Source organism: Brassica oleracea, chromosome C2 (genome assembly GCF_000695525.1).
Source record: "Brassica oleracea var. oleracea cultivar TO1000 chromosome C2, BOL, whole genome shotgun sequence".
NCBI lineage: Eukaryota > Viridiplantae > Streptophyta > Magnoliopsida > Brassicales > Brassicaceae > Brassica > Brassica oleracea.
The window spans coordinates 7855209-7873289 of NC_027749.1; the positions used below are offsets into that span (position 1 = coordinate 7855209).

General features: G+C 39.5%; 4 protein-coding genes across 5 annotated transcripts; 1 reads left to right on the forward strand and 3 right to left on the reverse strand.

The window, feature by feature from the left end:
• The first annotated feature begins 323 nt into the window (after nucleotides 1–323).
• Nucleotides 324–2083, forward strand: LOC106326244 (zinc transporter 2). The gene is made up of 2 exons (XM_013764267.1): nucleotides 324–1010; nucleotides 1624–2083. Exons 1-2 carry the CDS (start codon nucleotides 332–334, stop codon nucleotides 2013–2015), a joined length of 1071 nt encoding a protein of 356 aa, XP_013619721.1. The 5' UTR covers nucleotides 324–331; the 3' UTR covers nucleotides 2016–2083.
• A 6160-nt stretch (nucleotides 2084–8243) lies between these two features.
• On the reverse strand, nucleotides 8244–10855 carry LOC106325640. 2 transcript variants are annotated; one of them, XM_013763686.1, is made up of 2 exons: nucleotides 10318–10855; nucleotides 8244–8847 (listed from the first exon to the last, which is right to left on the reverse strand). In XM_013763686.1, exons 1-2 carry the CDS (start codon nucleotides 10422–10424, stop codon nucleotides 8448–8450), a joined length of 507 nt encoding a protein of 168 aa, XP_013619140.1. In that variant the 5' UTR covers nucleotides 10425–10855; the 3' UTR covers nucleotides 8244–8447. The 2 variants fall into 2 exon arrangements, with proteins under 2 accessions (XP_013619140.1, XP_013619141.1); XM_013763687.1 differs by having other exon boundaries at nucleotides 8244–8909.
• Nucleotides 10856–12929: 2074 nt separating this feature from the next.
• LOC106323335 lies at nucleotides 12930–16048 on the reverse strand. Its single transcript, XM_013761476.1, has 3 exons — nucleotides 15962–16048; nucleotides 15691–15749; nucleotides 12930–13632 (listed from the first exon to the last, which is right to left on the reverse strand). Exons 1-3 carry the CDS (start codon nucleotides 16046–16048, stop codon nucleotides 12930–12932), a joined length of 849 nt encoding a protein of 282 aa, XP_013616930.1.
• Nucleotides 16049–16051: 3 nt separating this feature from the next.
• On the reverse strand, nucleotides 16052–16639 carry LOC106323336 (glutathione S-transferase T3-like). Its single transcript, XM_013761477.1, has one exon. It carries the CDS (start codon nucleotides 16637–16639, stop codon nucleotides 16052–16054), a length of 588 nt encoding a protein of 195 aa, XP_013616931.1.
• Nucleotides 16640–18081: the final 1442 nt, after the last annotated feature.

Below are 18081 nucleotides of genomic sequence, written 5' to 3' on the forward strand. Positions count from 1 at the left end.
TAACTTTTAATACTAGTCTTTTTTTGTCAACGTTCTGAATATAATAATTATAAATATACAATGATTGTATCCGGTACAGGCTATTTCACAAGGAACCAGCTCTTCGGTCGCCGGCTATTAACTTATATATATACCCTTTTTTTTGTCAAGGACTTATATATACTACAACTTACTTTTGTAGTACAACTTCCGAATGATATTACCGTTGTACTGTCACAGAAAATCTCTTACAATAAAGTCAACACTGTACTACAAACACAACCATATATATACGTAAGTCATACACTATATAAGTTCATGAAGTGAAAAAAGTACAACACAAACAAGAATAATGGCTTTCTCTTCCAAAACCCTAAGGTCAACTCTCTTCTTCCTCTCTATTGTCTTACTTTGTTTCTCCCTAATCCTAGCTCACGGCGGCTCAGACCACGACGAAGAGGAGGAAGCTGCGGGGGCCAACCAACCACCTCCGGCCGCTGGCACAACCGTCGTGGATCTCCGGTCGAAGAGCTTAGTGCGTGTGAAGATCTACTGTCTTATAATACTCTTCTTTAGCACATTCTTGGCGGGGATTTCTCCTTACTTTTACCGGTGGAACGAGTCGTTTTTGCTCCTAGGAACTCAATTCTCCGGCGGTATATTCCTCGCGACCGCTCTAATTCATTTCCTCAGCGATGCCAACGAGACTTTCCGAGGGTTAAAACACAAAGAGTATCCTTACGCCTTCATGTTAGCAGCCGGTGGATATTGTCTTACGATGCTCGCAGATGTGGCGGTTGCTTTTGTAGCTGCTGGGAGTAGTAATAATATTAACAACGTGGCTTGCGACCCCGGAGAGTCGAGAGTAGATGTTGCCGTGGAGGTGAAGGAAGAAGGTCGTCGTGAGACTGGAAGTAGTGTTGATGTGAATCAAACGATTCTGCGGACGAGTGGATTTGGAGACACGGCTTTGCTAATTGTTGCGCTTTGTTTTCACTCGGTCTTCGAGGGAATCGCCATTGGTGTCTCAGGTAACAAATACTGAAACACACTTCTTTCTTGAACAACCAAGTAAATATGTACTTATGTCTAGATGGATTGGTGTAGTAATTATAATTGTTTTAGGTAAACCTAAGCTACAGGATCTCCTAGGTTTCATTCATTTTATGCGGTTTGAGTAACCTAAACTATATTCATGGTTAGATTGAAGGAAATTATTTATAGATAGGGTAAATAACTTTAGGATTACGTCCCATTTTTTTTTTTTTGGGTTTACATTTGTGATTCCATGCTATATATAAACGCAAATGTAAACTAAACAAGTGGCCGGGGCATTAACCGAACACTCTTGTAAATCTTACACTTGCTGCTACAAGACCTAATTATAGCCTATGGTTTAAAATTGTTAATAATATCACAAGCTTTAAACTTAAAATTCTTTTTAACTCTAATCATCCCCGAATTAGTTAAACACGATAATACACTTCATAGTCTAGCTAGTTATAACCGAGTGGTCTTAAATTGTTAGCTAGTATTAACATGTTCTAGCTAAATACTACCCAACGGTAATATAATATATCTTGGATCCAGTGGATGTATATAAAATTATTTTATAACGTTATGTAATGAACAAACATGGGACAGACACTAAAAGCGACGCATGGAGAAACCTATGGACAATATCATTGCACAAGATCTTCGCAGCCGTAGCAATGGGAATAGCTCTCCTCAAGCTAATCCCTAAACGACCATTCTTCCTCACAGCTGTCTACTCCTTTGCCTTTGGGATTTCGAGTCCTTTAGGCGTGGGGATTGGCATCGCCATCAATGCTACGAGCCAAGGAGCCGCAGGTGATTGGACTTACGCAATATCAATGAGCATTGCATGTGGAGTCTTCATGTATGTTTCGATTCACCACCTTATCGCAAAAGGGTATAAGCCTCGTGAGGAGTGTTACTTCGACAAGCCAATCTACAAGTTTCTTGCTGTCATCCTCGGTGTTATCTTGCTCTCTATTGTTATGATTTGGGATTGATTTTGTTCACACTTTTAGTTTCACTTATTCCTTTGTTAAAATCTGTTTCATTCTCTTTCAAGTTCATTTTCGAGGAAAACAATTCAATGTAAATCGTTAAAAAAAAAACTGTACCACACTCTTAGTTTCACTAGCATTCGCAGGAACTTGCTAAACCTTCTGTTGAAATATGGTGTTCCTGATCAGGTTAAAGGCTCCGGTTTAATCAAGACGTTGATATTGAAGACTTTTGGTAAAGGCTGGTTAATGATAAACCAACGAGCACGTGAAGAGCACGTGGAACTGCACTAGATTACGACTTAGTATATAGAGTCGTATTGATCTCTTAATGAAAGTAAGCCGAAAAGATTATAACGGCATTAGAGATAAGATAGAGAGAGAGAGAGAGAAAAAAGGCGAGAGGGAGAAGTGTCGCCATTATTGTATCTCTGAGCTCGATTGAGCTAAGATCTCTTTACTAGTGCAGTTGTTGGTACTGTCCAGCTCCGGAGAGATATAGCGGCCCTTCCACATCGGGAGGGTGTGGTGTACTCCGGGTCACCAAATCTTGTTTGCTTCTTCGTGTTTACTTTCTTTGATTGAGCTTCAGTTAGGTCGAATCGAATTAATAGGAGATCGAATCTCAACAGAAGTGGTATCAGACCCAGGTTCGCGAGCTTGAAAATCTACGGTGTTGATCCGATTCTTTCCAAGATTGATCGAAGATGAAAAGAACGAAATGCGAGATCGAACGGTTTGATGGCGATGGCGATTTCTCGCTGTGTAAGAGGAGGATGTACGCTTACCTGAGCGTCTCCGGTTTGAAAGATGTTCTCATCGAGAAGACGAAGGTCGAAGAAGATATTGACGAAGATGAGAAAGATTCAGAGAAGAAAAAGAAGATCATCGAAGAAGAGATCACAAGATCTGAGAGGTGCGAGAAGGCGATGAACATAATCTTTTTGAATGTGGGAGATCACGTTCTTCGCAAGATTGAGAGGTGCACTACTGCATCTGAAACTTGGGCAACGTTGGAGAAGCTGTATATGCCTAAGTCCCTACCGAACCGAGTTCATGCGCAATTGAGACTCTATAGTTTCAAGATGCAGGATATCAAGACAATCGATGACAACATCGATGAGTTTCTCAAGATCATAGGCGATTTGAGTAATCTCAGCATTGAGGTTCCAGAGGAGGTGCAGGCGATACTTCTCCTGAACTCATTACCACCTAGGTATGATCAGTTGAAAGAGATGCTCAAGTATGGGCGAGATGTTATCAAAGTTGATGATGTATCGAGTTCGGCAAGATCCAAAGAAAATGAACTCAAGGATGTTGCAGGTCTCGCAGCAGTTCTGAGGGTCACTTTGCCAGAGGAAGATAAGAGAATAGAGGTTCTCAGAGTGGTCAGGAAAACAAGAAGAACTCAAGGTCAAGGTCTAAGTCAACAAACAAGAAAAAGGTATGTTGGATTTGCGGAAAGGAGGGGCATTACAAGAAGAAATGCTACAAGTGGATCGAAAGGAATAAACACAGAGGTCAGGCAGAAAGAGGAGAGTCATCATTGGTGAGAGATGATGCACAGGATCTTGTAGGGCTTATAGCGGCAGAGGTAAATGTGATTCATTCAACAGACGAGTCGGATGAATGGATCGTAGACACTGGGTGCTCATTTCATATGACACCTAGGAGAGATCTCTTCATCGAGCTAATGGAGGCTACAGCAGGAAGGGTCAGAATGGAAAATAATTCTATCACTGAAGTTAAAGGAATTGGTTCAATCAGGTTCCAGAATTCAGATGGTACGACGTTTGTGCTTCATGGGGTCAGGTACATGCCTGAGATTGGGAGGAATCTTATTTCTCTCGGGACACTGGAGAATAAAGGTTGTGAGTTTAAGGCAGCAAAGGGGATTCTGAAGATCATCAGGGGATGTATATTGATCATGAGAGGTTATAGAAAGGGCTCAGACACTTTGTACTTCTTGAATGGAGTTGCAAGGAAGGCAGAGAGCTGTTCTGGCGAGTCATCTCCTACGGTTATCAATTTATCTGAGAAGGATCAGACACAACTATGGCATAGTCGTCTTGGCCACGTGGGGCAGAAGGGTCTCGAGATGCTGGTGAAGAAAGGATGCGTTCCAAGTGATCAAGTCTCGATAATAAAGTTCTGTGAAGATTGCGTCATCGGCAAGACGCATAAAGTGAGCTTCGGTCCAGCTCAACATCTAACCAAAGAAAGATTAGATTATATACACTCTGACTTGTGGGGCTCTCCGAATGTTCCTCCAAGTCTAGGAAGGTGTCACTATTTTCTTTCTTTCACAGATGATTGGTCAAGGAAAGTGTGGGTATACTTCTTGAGGACTAAGGATGAAGTGTTTCAGAGATTTGTTGAGTGGAAGAAAATGGTAGAAGTTCAAGTTGAAAGGAAGGTAAAGAAGCTGCGGACAGACAACAAATTAGAGTTTTGTAATCAGAGGTTTGATCAGTTCTGCAAAGATGAAGGCATTGTCAGGCATCGCACATGCTCATACACACCCCAACAGAATGGGGTAGTAGAGAGACTTAACAGATCAATATTGAATAAGGTTCGCAGTATGCTGAGTGAGAGTGGTCTAGAGTCTAAGTTTTGGGCTGAAGCGGTGTCAACAGCGGTGTATTTGTTAAATAGGACTCCGTCGTCTGTCATAGATTTTGAGACCCCAGAGCAGAGGTGGACAACAGAAGCACCAGATTTGTCAGGACTCAGGAGGTTTGGTTGTATTGCTTATATGCTTACAGATGATGGAAAGCTAAGTCCAAGAGCTAAGAAAGGCGTTTTCACCGAATATCCAGAAGGAGTAAAAGGATTCAGAATCTGGTTGCTAGATGAATAGAAGTGTGTGATCAGTCGCAATGTTGTCTTTAGAGAAGATCAGATGTACAAAGATAACAAAGACAAGGATCGCTCATGTATGATTTCTAACACAACAAATTCTACTGATTAAACTTTAAGTTTTGATTTTGTAGGATCAGATGTCGAGGGTCATCAGGAAGCTCAAGGTGGAGATACGAGGGACGATGCACATGTGTCTCCTACAGAGACACAATCTAAGGAAAGATCAGAGGAAACTACAGAGACAACAGCTCAGGGTGATTATCAGATTGCTAGAGACAGGACAAGGAGGGTTCTTAAGCCGCCATCGAAGCTTCTAGATTATCATGTCTATCCAGAAGATGATGATATAGCAGGCTACGCTTATCTGATAACAGAGGCAGCTGATCGTGCAGGGCCAAGAAGTTTCAGGGAAGCAATGGAGGGTCCAGATAGTGATAAATGGACAGAAGCATCAGATGAAGAGATGACATCTCTGAAGAAGAGTGGAACGTGGGATCTGGTTGATCGAGATGAGAAGCAGAAACCTATTGGATGCAAGTGGATATACAAGAAAAAGGAGGGGATAACAAAAGAGGAAGGTCCAAGGTTCAAGGCAAGATTAGTCGCGAAAGGATATTCTCAGAAGGAGGGTGTTGACTACCAAGAAATATTTTCTCCAGTAGTAAAGATGGTCTTAATACGAATCATCTTGTCTGCAGTGGTTCATTTTGATATGGAGCTGCAACAGATGGACGTTAAGACTGCGTTTCTCCATGGCTATCTAGATGAAACCATCTACATGGAGCAACCAGAAGGATATGAAGATAAGGATCATACAAAGAAGGTATGTTTGTTGAAGCGGTCTTTGTACGGGTTGAAGCAGTCTCCGCGTCAATGGAATCAACGGGTTGATCAGTTTATGCTGAAGAGTGGTTATACTAGAAGTGAGTTTGATAGCTGCGTCTACTTCAAGGATCTTAAAGGAGGAGATGTTGTGTATTTGTTGTTATATGTTGATGATATTCTTATAGCATCGAGGAATCATCAACATATAAAGGAGCTGAAGGTGCTGTTAAACTCAGAGTTCGAGATGAAGGATCTCGGTGAAGCCAAGAAGATTTTGGGGATGGAAATTCATCGGGATCGTGAAAAAGGTGTGTTAACTGTGTCCCAAGAGGGTTACATATTAAAGGTGCTGGGTAATTTTGGAATGGAGTTAGCTAAATCAGTTGGTACTCCTATGGGTACTCATTTCAAGTTGAGAGCAGCTACAGATATAGAGTTAAGGGATCAAGTAGAAGCTATGAAGAAAGTTCCTTATCACAGTGATGTAGGAAGTCTTATGTATTCTATGATCTGCACTCGACCTGATATGGTGTTTGCTGTTGGGCTCGTCTGCAGATACATGAGTAAGCCAATCAAGATGCACTGGCAAGCCGTGAAGTGGTTGCTTAGGTATTTGAAGGGATCGTTCAAGACACGTCTAGTGTTTAGAGATGAGGGTGAATTCATTGTTCGTGGGTATTGTGATGCGGATTATGCTGGTGATGCATATAAGAGGAGGTCGACGACAGGAATGGTCTTCACGGTTGGAGGAAATCCAGTTAGCTGGAGGTCAAGTCTTCAAAATGTTGTTGCTTTTTCGTCTACAGAGTCCGAATATATAGCGTTGTCAGAGGCATCAAGAGAGGCAGTTTGGTTAAAAGGGTTCATGAATGAGTTTGGGTTCAGTCAAGAAGCAGTGAAGATTAACTGTGATTCTCAGAGCGCTATTGCGTTGGCCAAGAATGCAGTTTGTCATGAGCGAACAAAGCATGTTCAGACCAAGTATCACTTTGTTCGGGATTTGATTGCTGATGGATGGGTACAAGTGGTGAAGATTGCAACAGAGTACAATCCAACGGATATTTTTACGAAGGTTTTACCTGTTGGCAAGTTCAAAGGAGCATTGGACTTGCTGAGGGTTACTGAAGCGTGATTCAGTGATACACTTAAGTTATAAGAGCTGAGAAGGGATTTCTCAGGTTGGTGTACATAAGAGTTAGTGAAGCTAAGCGGGTTTGCTTGGAGGTGGAGAGTTGTTGTATTAGCACAAATTGAAGTTTGTTGAAGGTGGAGCTGATAAGGAACAAGGTGGATTGTTGAAATATGGTGTTCCTGATCAGGTTAAAGGCTCCGGTTTAATCAAGACGTTGATATTGAAGACTCTTGGTAAAGGCTGGTTAATGATAAACCAACGAGCACGTGGAACTGCACTAGATTACGACTTAGTATATAGTCGTATTGATCTCTTAATGAAAGTAAGCCGAAAAGATTATAACGGCATTAGAGATAAGATAAAGAGAGAGAGAGAGAAAAAAGGCGAGAGGGAGAAGTGTCGCCATTTTTGTATCTCTGAGCTCGATTGAGCTAAGATCTCTTTACTAGTGCAGTTGCTGGTACCGTCCAGCTCCGGAGAGATATATCGGCCATTCCACATCGGAAGGGTGCGGTGAACTCCGGGTCACCAAATCTTGTTTGCTTCTTCGTGTTTACTTTCTTTGATTGAGCTTCAGTCAGGTCGAATCGAATTAATAGGAGATCGAATCTCAACACCTTCTTTAAGTTCTCTAAGTGTTTTTTAGCTTTTTTGGGCACTTAGAAACCATCGAGCTGTCAATGCAAAATGGGATCCAAACTAATACCTTGTATAAAACGTTCATTTTCATTATTGATACTTACATTCTTAGCAAAAGAAAAAAACTGATTGTACCACCCATCATTAAACCTAGCTCGGTTAATTATCCCATACGATGTTTTTTTTAAGGTCAGGTCCATCACATAATTGTTCGGCAAATGCCAAGTGACTCAAGCCCAACAATGCGATTCAACCAAAAGAGATAAAAACAACGCGGGTTAATTTGCTAGCAGTTTTTTTAAGTTTGCTAACAGTTATATCTAGGGGATGGTATTTTAGTCGTTTTATTTGATTTATCTGTAAGATGGACCGACATATATAAATGCGAACAGTGGAGCTGAAACACCGGTACAGTTTTGTTTATGTCTTTTAAATTCCCAAGTTTTCAGAGGGAATCTCTCTCACTTCAATACAAGCACACAATAATTAAAAGAAAATCATTACAAAATACTCCTGTGAAAGTATAGCTTGAGCTTAATTTTACACCCCAAAAAAGTATAGCTTGATAATAATCATTGTATTACATCAGATCATGAGTCGATGCAATATCAATACAATCTTATGCCGTTTCAAATTAGTGCAGTCTTAGATCTTTTTGTACATATTGAAAGAAATGAAAGATAGCTGTATACCATTTTTGGTTTGTGAAGTACAACAGTGTATAATTTGATGTTTTTCTTTTATTTTTGAAGATACAAAACAATACTTTTTGTAGAAGTAAAACTGTAAAGTAAACCAAATACAATACTTAACACGGACTGAGTAAATAGAACAATACTTTATATTAAGGTATAATAATGGATGGGTGAAAAACGAAAATATAAAACGAGTGAATTCTTTGTAATTAACTAACCTAATCTTCTTTCGTCACATCTTTTTTTTTTGGTTCACCTTTCGACACATCTCTATAAGGAACTTTAGGCGTGTTTGTGCCAACATACGAGCATGAAAACGCAGCGTTTCAAGATGTAGAACCGGGACTTGTGCTCCTTCGCCACATTACAACACTTTCGGGTCACGGAAGCGCCTTTTTGAGACAAGCTCCGAGAGATGGAACACTTGGTAGACGATGTGTCAGCTTGAACTTTCGTGGAACCGCTTCTAGATAGAAACGCAGGTTTCGAAGGAGTGGATTTTGCAGAGAAACTCCGTCTAAAGATTGGTTCCGAAGAAGAATACGAAGTAGGTTTTGTCGAGAAACTTCTTGGCAATATGGGTTTTGAAGAAGAAGAAGGTTTTGTTGAGAAGCTTCGTCTGAAAACGTCGGATTTTGAAGAAAAATGAGTCGTCTCGAAGATGGAATCTTTCTTGGAAACTCTGCACAACTTTATATCATCCATGAATCAAGAGTGGGTGTTCTCGGTACTTTTGATCCAACTCTGTATATAGATGTACATCAATATAGAATGTGTGTGTGCGTGTGTTTCTTTGTTTTATGTTTGAATTATAGACAGAGCTAAGAAATGTAGAGAACTTGGAATGAAATAGGTCAAAGCTTTTAAACCACATCTTATAATAGTATAGAGCAATATAGAGATATGTGTACATTCACATATTTAATTATATAAATGTATATATCTAAAACAAAAGTTAATTTAGAGATTCGTTTTGACCAAAACAAAGAGTTTCACTTTTTAATAATTGTTATAGTTTTAGTAAAATCAATTTCCTTCATTTTATAGCTAACTTGGTAAGCAACTAAATTCCAACTTATATATATGAGTTGTTTCGAAATTTTAAGCAACTCCTAATTAAAAGACTCCCTAGTTCGTGATAAGCTAAGCTGGTGACATAGTGATGAATGATACCAGCAGTACAAAATCAGTAGACTACATGTAGTGTTGTTTGTTACCAAGCGTCTATAAATGATGGATAAACCAATACAGGATATGTGGAGTTTTGATATAGATTCAATCATTCAAACATATTATACGTTTTTTCTTCACAGTTACCATGGCATAAATCTAGATTATGGTTTAACCTGCACGATCTTCATATAAAAGTGCCAATCACAGAATCTTATTTAAGTATTTGTTGACGTCATTACTTACTTTTTGTTGTCGTTAATTACTTAATCAGAAGGCAGGTTAAATGAATTTTTTAGGAGTTGGGGACCATAATGTACGATTTAGCCAAAGAAAATTCATCAACAAATATCTTTTAGATATGTAAAACAAACAGCAAGTGAAATTGAAATTTACCTTTTCACAACTAAACCCACCAACTTATGTAGGCTTTGAAAATTCAATATGCATTTATTCATATGATACCTTTTCACAATGAAACTTTCAAAATGTAACTATTTTCATTCTGTTAATTTCTCCCCTAAGTAAAACTTGTTCTAAGAAGGAAAATGTGCCTCGAGATTCATATGATCCATGTGGAAAAATGTTATATTTTTCAATATCGGGTCAAAGAAATATATAAATAGACGATATGCCTTGGGACCATAGGCAAGGAATTGACAAAAGAACAATAATGGACCATTTACACATGTGACCATGTGAGTTCCCACAAACCATAATCAGAAGAGACTTCGCACTTCAGAGTTCTCACTATTCACATTCATTTTAGAATCTTATCAAGGTCTACTTTTAGATATAATTGTCACGATTTTGTATAGTTTTTTAAGCATGTGTGGGATCCGTTGAAAGCTCTACATGTGAATGGTTTTGCCAAACAACAAAATCAAGAAAGAAACATCATAAACTTATGGATATGTCACAACATGGACGTGATCAAGAAATTGTCAAGACTCATAAACAAAGAGAGAGAGAGAGACTTTACCTTGTATTTTTTAGCCGTTGTAACATTTTCGCCAAGACATCTTTACTTTCTTCATTAGAGAACGAGTAGCCATGTATATGCTGATGCAGCATCATCAAGATTCCCATTCGAGAAGAACCCTTTGTTTTCGGATGGAGAGGCGAAAACAAAGGAAACCACTTCACTTGTGAATCTTAATGATGCTGCATCTGCAACTACCGGCTGTTAACAACCCAAACAAATCAACCAGACAACCACAGACGAAAGACCCTAATCGGTTTAAGCTCTAAAGGGAAGCAAGAGGATTCAGAAGACAAATCAATCAGCAAGATGATTTTGGGGATAAGAATATTCAGAGAGAGAGGTGCATGAATATATACACTGCAATGAAGAAAGCTAGTTGGTCGATGTAAAATCACTTGGAAAGGGACAGAACTAGCATGAGGAGGAAACCTATCTGATGATTAACTTTTGAAAGGAAGAGAGAGAGAGAGAGAAATCACATCAACAAACACAAGCCGACTTCACTGCACAAATGTGAGGAGCAGAGGCTAGTGCTAATGAGTTTTTTTCATGTGAAATATCTGAAAATCTCGAGTGTCTTTATACACAAACCTCAAAACTTTTTTATCTCCAAAGTAATATGAAGAAGTCATTAAAGAAACATTTCCAGGTGGAGATGGCTAATGGGTTGCAAATGCAAAGGGAGACAAATTAAAAGGTTTATCAGGATGGAAAAAATTAATTAAACTAATCATATGATTGATTAGTGTGGAACAAGTGGGATTAGGAAAAATTTTAGATTAGCAATGGTCACTTACTCACTTTATTAAACTAATCATGATTAAGATTGTTCCGTTTGCGGTTCCTTACGTGTAAAGGAGACAACACTCAGAAAGCAAACAGCTTTAGATTTTTAACTGGAGGTGTTCATACACTTTAAGTCAGATTCGTGCTGAACTCTAAACTAAAATAATCATTGAGAAATAACCTGAACTGGAGATTAAGGGAAGCCACGAATAGCATTAAAAGCATATCCTTTTCATAAGCCTAACATTCCAATCAAAATGAAAAAAAAAATAGAACTTAATTATATTCATTCATACATCTTTTGACTGATAGATACCAGATAATTAGACACAAGTCACACAACACATGTTCCTCTAACGCATTAGTAAACAAAAGGAATGAACTTGTGCCTAACCTTATCAACATAATCCAAATAGCTTTGTCCGAAACTCTCCATAATCAATTCTTCCTGTAGCTTTGCCTTCTTGTTGTAGTAAACTAAGCAAACCGCTACAAGAAACAACGGGCTCAAAAAGGCGCACGCAGCGCGGTGTAGTATGTCGCAAAGAAGCACAACAGCTGTTGGAACAACCACCTTTTCAGAATATCTAGCGAGATACAGCGTTGAGACGTAATGAATAAAGCATTGTAACCACAATCAAAACCCATATCCCTACACTACCCCAATGTCCAGCAACAACCCCAACACCAAACAAAACCCGAGACTATAAAGGCGTGTTGACATCCCATTTGGGATCATGAATGCGAGCGAAGTAATCTCCGTAGAGACGTTTTCTAACGCTTACACTGACGAAGAAGAAGAACACATGAACCTTTTCTGTCTGAGAACGGATCATATCTCAACCTGGCAAGTGACAACCTATACGAGCTCTTAGTCGCTTCAAAGCTCTGTGCTCGCTGATTAAAAATGGGCCTATAAGCTATGCGAATATGGCCCAAACATTGGGCTTTGACAAGTAATGTGATGTGGGGGCACAACTATAAACTCGAGGAAGGTTCTAATATTTAATTGGCTCATTGTGTTGACTTAATGCATGTCGGGTCCTTTTCGTAGAAACCGACCGCTCGCACATGGAGCAGGTGGATGGTAGATCACTGTTATTCTCATACGTGAAAAATATGTCACTTTTTCTTTTTACATGTCCATTATTGAACGAAGAAAAATACATAAAAGGAATCAACATCAAATGTCTTTAATCACAATTCTTTTTTTTTTATTTTTATCTTTTGAATCATATGAAAAACGTGACACGATAAAGAGAACGATGTGTCATTATTGACGTGGGGACTTTTTCTTCTTTTTTCTTGACATCAAAAACTATTGTATTTTCTTATTGACGTGGGATGCATGTTGGAGTAATTTATGATAACTCATTAGTTTTTTATTTTTGAAAACTGGCCTAACTCATTAGTTTTTGAATTGCACATCAACGAGAACCACGATAAGCATTTTTATAATATTAAGTTTATGACTACAATAATGCACTCGATTAAACAAAGAATACAAGAGCATGATTAACCCATATATCTCTTAATTATTATTTAACTAATTAAAATCAAATAAGAAACTCTTTAAAAAACGTTTAAAATTTTGGGCCTCCAATGGGAGTCTCTTATTTTTTTTTTATAACACTGGTTTTAATGTTTTGGAACAAGAAGAGTACATGAAACACCCTGAATTCTAACCAAGAAAGGAAGAGAAAGACGCATAAAAATAAAACTGACATGAAAAAGACAAAGCAGAGACTATAAGGGTATCAATGAGGAGTAAGCAACACTCCCAAACCCAAGTCGCAAAACACATTGCTTTAAACTACGCAGACTCAAGAACCAACTCTCTGAGCTTCTACTTCCAGAACGTTCATCAGCCAACGGGGACCGCCCAATGCAACATAGGATTGATATCGAAGATCTCGAGTGACACTAATTGCAATTTCCTCAGCTACTCTGTTCCTTAAATCCATGACATGTTCCACCGAACAAGGAAACAAGGAAGGCAAAGTTTGCCCAAAATTATCAGTCAGCTCCCTAAACCACGGAAACCTGGTAGGATCTATGAGAGCCTCCCGGACGTGAGGACAGTTGGATTCAATGATGACATTCGTATAATGCAGCGAAGCCAAACTTTCCACCACCCAACAAAAACTTTTAAGCTCAGCTTCCAATTTAGACCTGACATTCTTAAAAGCTCGACGACTGTGTAGCAGCGCCTTACAATCATGGTTCCGAATGATCCACGAGGCACCACATAAAAGTTTAGAACCGGACCAGCTAACTTCAACATTACACTTAACAACGCTAACCGGAGGAGGACACCATGAAATGGAGTTATTACATCCCTCCCCAACATCTTCCATACCACTATGTTCACAGAAATTCGCATCAAACCACGCACCCGCATCTTCTACGGTTTTGGATGATGTCATCTCCGAGCTTGTTTGAGTCTTTTCGAAGTGGAGAATGTTTATCACCTTCCACACTTGCCACATAACCCAAGGGAAAACTCTGTTTTGCTTGTGGTGGGATCTTCGACCATTGACAAAAATCAAATGGTAAACATTAAGAAACACCGAGGATTTTGAGAATCCTGCTGCTGGTAATTGGTGGAGTCTCTTATTTAGGGGTTCTTATTTTAAAAAAAATTAAAAATTTATATAAATGAATTTTTTTTATTAATTAAAACATTATAAAAGATTACATTTTAAACATAGAACTTAAAAAAAACATACAAACAAAGATTACTAAATTAAACGAGGATATATAAAAAAAAATTCAAGCTCAGATGTTGTCTTCATCATGTCCAAATTTACGCCATATGTGTTCAACCAAATCCGCTTTCAGTTGTTGATGCATTTGTCTATCCCGAATTCTAGTTCGAACACCCATCATATTAGCGATATTTGTAGGGATATCTGTAGAATACGTGAGATCGACATGTGAACTTCCGGTGTCTTCTCCTTGTTGGAACTCTGAAACATCAAATTGAGTATAGCCATCTCGTTCGTCTTCTACTATCATATTGTGGAGTATGATACAAGCTCTCATAATCTTCTCAATTTTGTTTTTATCCCAAAAAAGTGCTGGATTTTTAACTATGGCGAAGCGAGCTTGCAAGACTCCAAAAGTGCGCTCGACATCTTTGCGGACAGCTTCTTGACGTTGAGCAAATAAAACCGCTTTCGGTCCTTGTGGCATCGGAATGGATTGGATAAAAGTTGTCCATTTCGGATAAATACCATCGGTGAGATAGTAAGCCAAATTATACTCTCTTCCATTGACATAGTAAGTGACTTGCGGAGCTTGACCATTTATTATGTCATCAAAAACAGGTGAGCGATCAAGAACATTGATATCATTTAAAGTACCTGGAGGTCCAAAAAACGCATGTCATATCCAGAGATCATACGAAGCAACCGCCTCTAAAACGATTGTTGGTTTACCCGAACCACGAGAATATTTCCCTTTCCAAACGGTGGGACAATTCTTCCACTCCCGATGCATACAATCGATGGTTCTTATCATCCCGGGAAATCCACGATGCTCTCCAATATCAAGTAAACGTTGAAGATCAGCCGGTGTTGGTCTTCTTAGGTACTCATCGCCGAACAAATTAATTATTCCTTCCACAAAATTCTCCAAACATGACCGAGCTGTAGTTTCACCGAGCCGGAAGTATTCGTCGACCGTATCAGCCGCACTACCGTATGCCAAGATACGAATGGCTGCTGAACACTTTTGGAGTGGTGAGAGACTAAGCCTTCCAAGACTATCTTTCTTTTGGCGAAAGAAGTGAACTTCGTTGGAAAGTCGATCAACAATGTGCATGAACAATGACTTGTTCATTCTAAAACGGCGTCGGAATAGACGTTGAGGATATGTCGGAGTGTCACTGAAATAATCTTTCCATAACCGTAAATCGCCTTCTTCACGATTTCTTTCGATATAGACGCGTTTTTTCCTTTTTTTTCTTTCTTCTTCTTGATTAACATAATCAATGGTAAAATTTTCAAAAGTATGATCAAAATTTTGATCGAAAGTTTGATCAAAATAATCATCAGAATTATCATCATCTGATCCTTCAAAAGGGTTATGAGAACTTGATGCCATTGACTTGCTTGAAACGTAATATTTTATGTAGAAATTTTGTGTTAAAAAAAGGTGATAAAAATAAAGAGAAGGAGAGAAGATGAGAGTAGTTATGAGAAAGACTTGTGATCACAATTATATAGGATCACAAGAGAGAGTGGTCAATATTGTTTACGGGAGCTTGAGAAGTGAAGAAGACAACTAGAGAAGAGAAGAAGAGATGATGAGAGAACAAAGAGAAAGTGATGACAATTATATAGAGATGGTGAGTTATAAAATTTAGTGACATACAGACTTGTGACTACTACAATACAAGACTTATAAAATTTTGTGACTACTACAATACAAGAAGCAAACGTTACCATGCACTCCCGTGACTACAACAGACAAACCCTACTACAAGAGAGTCCCTACTACAAGACACTGACGTGAGTACAACACACTCCCGTGACTACAACACAGATCAGAAGACTACAAGAATTTTGACATGCGACTGACTCCACTCCTTCACTTCCCGTGACAATGCTAGACTCTTTCACTTCCCGTGACAATGGAACCTGTAAAAGCAAGACAAGAACATTAATCTTATTAAAACCATTTATATAAGCCATAAAGAAGACTCCGAGAGAGAACCAATAACCAAGGCAAGAACATAAGCATTTATATAATCAATCAACAGAGTGCTCAAACAACTTAGACTTAGACTAATTAGACTTAGCCTAATTAGACTTGAACTAAATTACAACATTATCTTCACCTAATTAGATACCAACTCATTGATGAGTTTCTTTTTCAAGGTTTCTTCATACTCATCAAACGGCTCAACTTTTGCAAGTAGCCTATCAAGGAGCTTCATCTTCTACAGCCTTTCCTTGATAGCCATATCCTCCTTCTTGATGCTCCACATACCCGCATACTCAGACAGCCTTTCCTCTACCTTTCTCTTCTTACCATTGGCCTTAGCTAACTTAACACCCAGGGGACGATCAGTCATGGATTCAGAGGCGTGAGAGGTTGATGATTGTGCGCTGTCGTCGAGCTTCCTCCTTTTACCAACGCTCTCCGTTTTAGAGCTTGACAGGTCACACCATTTCTGATCGTTCCGAAGCTCCTTCCACGCATGTTCGAGCGTGAATTTCTTCTTGTGGTTGTTGAAGAAGATCTCATGCGCTTGCTTCAGAACGTCATTATCGTTTTGCCCACTGGTTCTCTCTCTGCTTGCAGCTTCAAACGCGCCACAGAACTTCCCAACTTGATCATTGATCTTGTGCCAACGCTGCTTGCAGTGACTGGACTCCGTCCTTTCACTGGCTCCAATCTTTGGTGATGCTGCGAAGTATACGGCAATTCTTTGCCAAAAAGCTCTGGATCGCTGCTCATTCCCTACAACGGGATCCTTACTAGTGTTTAACCAAGCAGATATGAGCACTTGATCGTCTGTAGGCATCCATGTTCTTCTTTCTTTACGCTATGCAGAGGTCTCACCGAGATGAGGATCTTCACTTCGCGGAGTTCCATAAAGAGGAACCTGTGATGAAGAAACATGGACACTATCTTCCCCTGAACCAAACACAATCTCTTGTTAACTATTGAGAAGGTCAACAAAATCTGATGGATGTGTATTATATGGATTAGAACCATACCGAGGTTTTTGAAAGAAGAAAAGGCGAGAAGAAGAATGAAACGTTTGAAAGATGAAAAGCTAGAGAAGAAATATATGTCTTTAATAGATGCAAGAGAAGAGGTGACAGAAGAGAAAAAGCAAATGAGCATTTCATCACCATAAAGTACCGACCATTCATCACAACCAACCAATTAGAGTTGACATTTAACTAACAAGCGCATTAACTATCTAACCATTACATCAGTTCTATCTAACTGTAACCAAGCGCATTCATCACCACCACCAAAAGCATTAACTCTATCTAACCATTACATCAATTCTATCTAATCGTAACCAAGCGCATTCATCACCATCACCAATAGCATTAACTCTATCTAACCATTACATCAAGCACATTCATCACCATTACCCCAATCGCATTAACTCTATCTAACCATTTCAAAAACGATAACCACAACCAGATTCACAGTCAATTAACACAACCAGATGCACAGTGAATTCACTATCAATTCCTTTCATACCACAGCTCCTAAAACATCTATCGGAGAAAAATGATTTACCTGATTCACTGTAGTCTTTGACGCCGCCGAATTTTCGTTTGATCCTCGTCTTTTCCGAACTAACATGTCGCTTGATCCGTAGTGTAGTACTCGTATTTGACAAATGAAAATGTATCAGTGGTGATCCATACATAAATCAGGAGACATAAACAATACATAACAAAGTATGATTCAGACATAAGAGCCAAAATGTAAGGGCCAACACAACCACCATATCAAAATAACTAAGACCGATTCGGTTTGACTTCGATTTACCTTTCGGTTTGACGATCGAGAGCGAGACGCGGAGGCGTCGAGGACGCAGAGGCGTCGACAGCTAGAGAAGGATGGCGGAGCCGTCGACGATCGAGAGCGAGACGCGGAGGCGTCGACAGCTAGAGAAGAGACGAGTAGTCGTCGAGAGGGGCGCCGACTGATTCCGTCGAGGAGAACCACATAGACGGAGGCGTCGAGGATTGAGAGATAGACGCGCATGCAACGAGGAGAGCGAAAGAGAGAAGGAATAGTTGAGAGAGGCGCCGACTCATCCCGTCGAGAAGAGATAATCTTCTTATTCGGACGAGGAGAGATCAGAGAGATCGCAAGAGAGATCACAAGAAAGATGGATAGAGAGCGACGCGGAGGAAACGAGGATAGAGAGAGAGAGAGAGAGAGAGAGATGGGGTCGTCGACAAAGAGGAACCGGCGCCTCCAAACACCAACACA

Excerpts from the sequence above, each read along its gene's own strand:
- LOC106326244 (XM_013764267.1), top strand. The coding sequence starts at position 332 with ATGGCTTTCTCTTCCAAAACCCTAAGGTCAACTCTCTTCTTCCTCTCT. Across the intron at positions 1,011-1,623 it reads AATCGCCATTGGTGTCTCAG|ACACTAAAAGCGACGCATGG; the intron begins GTAACAAATACT and ends AACATGGGACAG.
- LOC106325640 (XM_013763686.1), bottom strand. The coding sequence starts at position 10,424 with ATGGGAATCTTGATGATGCTGCATCAGCATATACATGGCTACTCGTTC. Across the intron at positions 8,848-10,317 it reads CAACGGCTAAAAAATACAAG|AGTTTCCAAGAAAGATTCCA; the intron begins GTAAAGTCTCTC and ends AAAGTTGTGCAG.
- LOC106323335 (XM_013761476.1), bottom strand. The coding sequence starts at position 16,048 with ATGAAGCTCCTTGATAGGCTACTTGCAAAAGTTGAGCCGTTTGATGAG. Across the intron at positions 15,750-15,961 it reads AGAAACTCATCAATGAGTTG|GTTCCATTGTCACGGGAAGT; the intron begins GTATCTAATTAG and ends TTGCTTTTACAG. Across the intron at positions 13,633-15,690 it reads ACGGGAAGTGAAGGAGTGGA|ATCCCACCACAAGCAAAACA; the intron begins GTCAGTCGCATG and ends CAATGGTCGAAG.
- LOC106323336 (XM_013761477.1), bottom strand. The coding sequence starts at position 16,639 with ATGCCTACAGACGATCAAGTGCTCATATCTGCTTGGTTAAACACTAGT.